General features: G+C 35.8%; 1 protein-coding gene across 3 annotated transcripts in view; it reads right to left on the reverse strand.

Moving 5' to 3' along the window:
• The window catches only part of LOC112517993 (solute carrier family 40 member 2), an 8,953-nt gene extending 1,777 nt beyond the window's left edge, over window positions 1–7,176 (reverse strand). Inside the window, exons 1-7 of one of the 3 annotated variants that reach the window (XM_025125474.1) lie at window positions 7,045–7,176; window positions 6,322–6,472; window positions 3,182–3,378; window positions 1,753–2,244; window positions 1,281–1,452; window positions 1,016–1,153; window positions 828–938 (exon numbers count right to left, since the gene is read on the reverse strand). In XM_025125474.1, coding sequence (XP_024981242.1) covers window positions 828–938; window positions 1,016–1,153; window positions 1,281–1,452; window positions 1,753–2,244; window positions 3,182–3,378; window positions 6,322–6,472; window positions 7,045–7,172 — 1,389 coding nt within the window. In that variant the 5' untranslated portion in view covers window positions 7,173–7,176. Of the gene's footprint in view, window positions 1–827; window positions 939–1,010; window positions 1,154–1,280; window positions 1,453–1,752; window positions 2,245–3,181; window positions 3,379–4,440; window positions 4,536–6,321; window positions 6,473–7,044 lie in introns of those variants that run through there. The other 2 variants (XM_025125475.1, XM_025125476.1) reach the window with 2 other exon arrangements.
• Window positions 7,177–7,455: the final 279 nt, after the last annotated feature.

The following is a 7,455-nucleotide window of genomic DNA, read 5'->3' on the forward strand; positions in this document are numbered from 1 at the left end:
TATTTGATTATGTTTATCTGCAATTAGTTACACGAATTCAGATATGGAGCTTTAATAAGTTGTACTTACGCACAATCTACTTGTAATCTTGAGTTTTCAGTAATATGCATTAATAAACAGTAATTTACGTATAAAAAGTAGTTTTTAAGAGTTTTTGTCAAATGCTTTATAATATAGTATAGATTAAAAAAAGAATCGGAATTGATCGATATATTTCTCGAAACAAACGAAAAGGAAACGAAAGATGAAACATAAATCATGGATCAACTAAGCCCTCTCCTAAATTGATTCGTTTTTGCCAATAAGCTCCAATTACATCATAGGTATCACAAAAAAAGGGTTCTTTTTTACCCGCGTAGCATGGGGCACGTGGAATCCCGTGTGAATCAGCAAGGACCACCTTGCAAGGCTAAATACTCCTGGGTGACCAGTTATCGTGCCCACGGTAAACGCTGGGTAGCCAAGTGCGGAGCGGATAACTRCTGAAAGCTTTTAATTTAATTTAAGTTTAATAATGAAATAATTTATTTTTGGTTTAATAATATAACATTTTATAAAGATAATAATTAAGTATTTTGTTAGAACTCAATGATTATCTTAATTATATTTTAGATTTCTTATATTTAAAATGAGATGTTTATCCTGTATTTGATTGTGTTTATCTGCAGTTAGTTACACGGATTCAGTTATGGGATGAAATCGGATAAGGATGAGTTTTAAGAGTTTAAGAGTTTTAAGAGTTTAAGAGTTTTTAAGAGTTTTAGTCAAATGCTTTATAATATAGTATAGATATATATATATAAATGATATGAACAAATAAAGATTACCTGAGGATTGGAGATAATCAACCCCATGATGTATGTCATCAAGTCCCAAAAAGACTGGATCGAGTTTTGAACGCCTCCGACGACAGCTCGATCGGATTCCGAAACTTGATCCTGTTTCAGAATCAAACCTAACGTCACATAACGTGAATCTGAAATCGTTTTCTACATGTTTCGGACTTTTACCTCACCTGCATTTGTTGAATGACCGATAGATCAAACACCCAGAGCCCCAAACGCGATGCCGCTACTCCCGCCATCAATACGTATGCCGAGGTGGTGTTGTTTTTAACCCATATCGAGCCAACGCAAACCAACAGGCACGCCCACTATATGCGAAGTAAACGATGCTTTAGCATTTAGCCTTTATGGGATCGAACAAAATATCCGTCCTCAACACATTTTCGAACAGCTAAGTTTTATTTTTCAAATTTTCGACAAAAAGCCTTAAATTACCTGTGACCAGATCGACCAAAGTCCTGTTCTAAGAGTCGATATTCGAGTCTCCATAAAAGGGTACAAAAACGTAGCCGAGATACCAACTATCGCGCTTATTCCTCTGCCCGTTCCAATTACATATGCAGGTATCCCGTCCCATTCCAATGTCGCCGTCATCAAAGTCCCAAAACTGTCAAAAAATAAACCCGAAAAAGAGCAATTGAAGTTCCAAACTATCAGATCATGTTTTTAATTGCAAACAAACCATCGTTGGTGCAAATATATATAAATAACATTATATTTTCAAATTTCTCCAAAATCGCTAGTTTTTTGAAGCATATAATATTTTATATACGGCAATACCGGCAGGAATACCATTGGGCCGAAGACCATTTGGGCAAAATTATTGGTTCTTCTGAACCTTTTTATCGTTTTTCGGGTGATTACGAGATCAATGGAAAGAAGATGAAATGAAGATCAAGAACCGCACCTGAGGACCGTAAAATAGAGCAAAGCTAGAGCTAGTCCAGGCAGAACGACATCTTGTCGAAAGTACACTTGCCAAGCACGAATAAACGAATTGTCAGACACCCGTTTGACGAATTTCTCGACCATCCGGTTACCCAAAGAAACGTCTTCAGAACGATCATCTGCGTTCTGATTTTGTCTAGATTGATCCCGAGAAGTAGAAGGGGCTTGTTCTTGATCATTTAGCACCATGCATTTTAGGCCCCGTTTTCGGTTTCTTTCCAATAGAGCCGGGATCCCTTTGTACACGGAGTTTAGGAGCCAATATTGCAAGAAAATCGAGAGTACGTTCCAGATTGCTAAACTGGCAGCCGAAGCGATTAACGACACGAAACTGATGATGAATCCCGATACAACAGGCGCGAATAATTTGCTTATTAGATCGATTCTCCGAATTCTAGAATTCATCTTTGTTAGTAAGTCTGAAGAATGCCCTTCTGATATCACCACCACCCTGTCCAGATTTGGAATCTATGTCATTCGAGCCAGAAAAAAACAACGCTGTTTGACTTTTGAGGTCAAACATGAAATTTAACCGTTGATATAAACCTAGATTAGGGTAGTCATCGAATTTTTAGATTTTTCAAGAACAACATCCATCTATGAAGATTTGATTAGAATGGTTTGACCTCAAAAGTTAAAGTTCATAGAACAAATATTTACCATTCTCTTTTAATCAAGATGGTTTGACTTTTCAGGTCAAACACGAAATCTAACTGTTGATATGTTTCTAGATTCGGGTAATTGTCAAATCTTTTGTAGCTGCTTAAAGAATCAGGTCAATCTATGAAGGTCTGAATGCAACAGTTTGAACTCAAAAGTCAAACTTCCTAGAACATAAACTTACAATTCTTCTTCAATCAAAATGGTTTGACTTTTGCGGTCAAACACGAAATTTAACTGTTGATGTATTTCTAGATCAGGGTAGTCCTCAAATTTTTAGATGTTTAAAGAACTACATGGATCTATGAAGGTTCAATGCAACAGTTTGACCTCAAAAGTCAAAGTTCCTAGAACATAACTTTATAGTTCTCTTTTAATAGAGATGGATTGACTTTTGCGGTCAAACACGAAATCTAACCAGTTGATATATATATTCTAGATTTGGGTAGTTGTCAAACTTTATGTTTAAAGAACTACATTAATCTATGAAGGTTTGAATGCAACGGTTTGACCCCAAAAGTCAACGTTCCTAAAACATAAATTTAACATTTTATTTCAATCGAGATGGCTTGACTTTTGAGGTCAAACACGGAATCTAGCCGTTGATATAATTCTAGAGTAGGGTAATCATCAAATCTTTTAGATGTCTAAAGAATTACATCAATCTATGAAGGTTCAAACGAACGGTTTGACCTCGAAAAGTCAAAGTTCCTAGAACATAAATTTACCATTCTCTTTCGATCAAGATGGTTCCGGCAAGAGTTGAAAGAACAGCAACAGCTCCGGAGAGATTGATCAGAACAACGAGCAAAGAAAACGCAGTAACGTTGGTTATCCGCAAGTCCGGAGAGATTAAAAGTCCGACCACCGTAATTCCGGCCACGATAAACGACAAGTTTTGAGTCAACAGCCAAATCCGAAGAACCTGTCAAATAAAAGAATTCGAAGATGGTGCCATATAAGGTGCATTATTTTTCTAGAGCCACAATCGACAAACCAAGCATCACAAGGGTCGTTCACCAGATGATCTTACTCGTTAGATCAACCTGTAAAGCATTTGGAGAGACCGAAAGACCCAAGTTACCAAAGGGTCATTGGCTCAGCAGTACCCAACACCCTACAACAAAATGTGTCTTTTAGGACGTCTAACCATCTTTAGGCGTCATAATAGAATACTTAACGGGGCAGTACCAAAAATTATGTGTCTTATTACCAACAATTATGTATCTTAATTAGACTCGAACTAGCAGCCTACATGAACGAGCCAATCAGCCAAAGACCTATCCTTTAGCCTTTTTGCTGGTTGAGTCAGCCCTCAAAAGATAGCCGACGTGGGACTCTAACAAAAAGAACATGTTTTTTTCCTGACGGTCTTGGAATAGGTGATCGAACCTTTGGGTATGTTGAGTTATCGAGCCATTGTCCTACGAGTGGACCAAATAAGACGGTGGACGTGGACTCGACCACCCCATAAGCTGCAGCCATAAGCAAAGAATCCGGCCATAATTTGATCATATACAACCCGACCGAAAACTCCCACATCCTATTTAAATCCATAACATATGTTATTATGGTACAACTACTACTTTCGAGGTTATAATATATAATATTTATCCATATTTTCTAAAATGTAACACGTTCGTCAGTATTAAATTAATGGGTCTGTAATTGAATTAAACAAAAAACGTAAAGAAATCAAATCTTGTGATTAAATCACAAGAATTACACATATTTGAATCAAGAATATTTTTTAGGGTTCATAGCGTCGAGGGTTCCTTTAAAGTTCATTGAAATTCATGTTTTTCAAACCAAATATGATTGAATTCATTAGTAAATCAGTTAGATTCACAAACGAAAAAACACCCAAAAATCAAAATTCTGTGTTTAAATCGTAGAAATTACACTCAAACAAGAAAGACATTGCAGGATTTAGGAGGTTGTGTGTGTGTGTGTAGATATATATAGATATAGAGAAAGAAAGAGACACCTGGCACTCCATCTAGCTAAGAAATGGCCAAGATAGAGAGAAATGAGAAGAGGTGTAGGGATAGCGATAAGTTGTTGGTGATGATGAGGAAGGAGCCCCTGAACCTCCATTTTTACATAACAATACCCATCTCAAGCCACCAATATACACAGAAATATCGTACGGACACTTAGGATTGCTTTTTTGAAACGAATTATCTTTCTATAAAAAAAAGTATTTGTTAATTTATTAATAAGTCAGAAGTATTTGACTTCTTCAAAAACTCTTTATTATCGGTTTGATATCGATATAAGTTGTTTATTCAAATACTCAAAAATGTTTATTATTGGTATCACATCGAAATAAATCAATAAATTGTTTTTATAAACAATCTTAAACACCCACGAAATATTGTTTTTCCTTAAAATATAGAGTGAAAAACGGGTTTGGTTTATATGATATGGTATGTCCTTCTACTTCATTAATTATGGATTTGGTTGCATCGTATTCATCTTGTCATGGCTAAAGTCCTTCTCATTGATGAAATCTCTTAACTCGATTACGTAAGAAGACGAAAAGAACTTGTTTTAACTTTTTTTTTTTTACTAAAAAGGTTAAAATATATATAATTTTTTTATATGTATATATACATAGGCGCACATACAACACATGGCACCGAAAAAAGGCATTGCCTTCGCCACTTGGTTCGGTTTCGGGTGAACCCCGAGTTGACCTCTCCCAGTCCCTCCCCTTCCTCCATCTGATCAAAGCCTCTACTTTGAAATTCAGACGACTTTTAATGGAATGTCCACAAATCCAAAAAAAAAAAAAAACAATATTAGATGGATTTGTATCATTGACTTAGTGTTGATGGTGCTGGAATAGGAGCGAAGTTGGGGTGGAGGAAAGAAAGAAGAGTGAAGAGTGAAGAGTGGAGGGAGTGTGGTGGTTGTGATGGTTGGTTTTTAGGGAAATAAGCTCTTTCCCTCAAGTGGGCTTTGAATATGTTGTTGGGCTCATGATGAGATTTATATGAAAGGCACAAAGCACACTCGCGTGTATGTGGGGATTCATGAAGTGTTGCGAGGATGCATCGAAACAGAGGAGCCTCGCCCCCGAGGCTTTTTTAATTGAACATCATAGAGAAATGGATAATGACTGATTAAAGAAAACTTGATATTTATTCATTGGTTAAATTCCGTTTTTAGCAAATTTAATTTCAAAATTAAATTTTAAACACGTTTAGAAAAATAACCGTAAGTCTCCAACCCTATTCTTGGGGATTGAGTTTTCAAAATTTAGGGTTGTGATCAGATAGTTATTTGATCACATCTCAAATATAAATAGAGGTGTTGGCTTAGAAGAAAAATACACCATAAATTAAACGAAATCTACTCTCGATTTCTCTCTAAGTAACAAAGGTTGGCAGACAAACGTTTGCTTCAGGGATTATAGTCATAACAAAATGAATATCATGTAGACCAAATCCATAATTAATCGAGTACAAGGACGTTAGTTGTAATTTTTGACATACTACAAGGACCAAATCCGTAATTCAATCTTTAATATATGAAATATTTACGGTGTAAAAAACCATGAAAATACGTTTATAATATGAAACACACACATACACACACAACAATGAAATAAATGAAACAATTTGAATCCTAACTTATTAATCAAACTCATTAAATTGTTCGGATTGGTTTTGTGTAATATATAATATATTGCTAATGGAAAATTAAGAACATGGTAAAAGACCAAAATGCCCTTCGTTTGTTAATAGATCGAGCATATTATTTGTTTGAAGATCGGGCTCAACTTGCTACAAACGTTTAATGTTCACGAATTCATATATTTTTAAATCAAAGAAATTATAGTCAAACAAGAAAGAGATCGCACCTTTGGGTATGTCGAGTTATCGATCCATTGGCCTACGAGTGGACCAAATAAGGTGGTAGACGCTGACTCGACCACCCCGTAAGCTGCAGCCATAAGCAAAGAGTTCGGCCAAACATTGATCATATACAACCCGACCGAAAACTCCCACATCCTATTTAAATCCATAACTATTTTAATTCAACAAAATTTGTTTCATACAACTCATTTGAAGTTAATTATAATGTAACCTAATTGTGAATTTCATTTACAACTATTCATTGATCCCGTCAAATTAAGGCGCTGTTTACCAAACACTTGCCCGGTAAGTGCTTACATGTAAAATTAAACATTATCATTGACTTATCCGATAAGATTTTAGTCTACCAAAACGGTATCGTATGCAACAATTTACTCGGTAAACACTTACCGTGGTAAGAGTCTTCGCCTTCACTTACCGGGTAAAACTCTTGATCCTTGGTTTACTCTTAATTACCGGGTAAGATTCTTAGTCCTTACCATATTCATCCGGTAAGATAATATGACTTGGTATTCACTTATCCAAGTAAGCGTTTGGTAAACGGCCCCTAATATTAGTTAAATTACAAAAACATCCAAAACTTCAAATCTTATGATTAAATCATACAAATTCTCAAACAAGAAAGTGATTGCAAGATCAGAAGGTTGTGTGTATATAACATATATATATATATATATAGAGAGAGAGAGAGAGAGAGAGAGAGAGACCTGGCACCCCATCTGGCTAAGAAGTGGCCAACATATAGAGAAATGAGAAGAGATGCAGGGATGGGATCTTGATGATGGTGATGATGTGGCTCCTCATCCGGCAATTGTACATAATACCCCTCCTCCATCTTCTCTCTCTCTCTCTCTCTCTCTCTCTCTATATATATATGTATATAGATACAGATATATGTATGTATATCTCTCCCCTCTCTCTCTTGGTTCTTGAATATTTGAATTTGTAGCCGGAGAAGAGAAGGATGATGTGAAATGACTGTTATATCCCTGCAGATGTTGCCATGAACCATGACATTCGATGTCTATCTTCTCGCCTCCCCCAACTCCACTGAATCATCGCATATTTTAACATCTAAATAAAAAAATAAAAATAAAAAACTATCAATCATAATATTG

The sequence above is a fragment of the Cynara cardunculus genome (genome assembly GCF_001531365.2).
Source record: "Cynara cardunculus var. scolymus isolate 2C chromosome LG 9, CcrdV1, whole genome shotgun sequence".
Classification (NCBI taxonomy): Eukaryota; Viridiplantae; Streptophyta; class Magnoliopsida; order Asterales; family Asteraceae; genus Cynara; species Cynara cardunculus.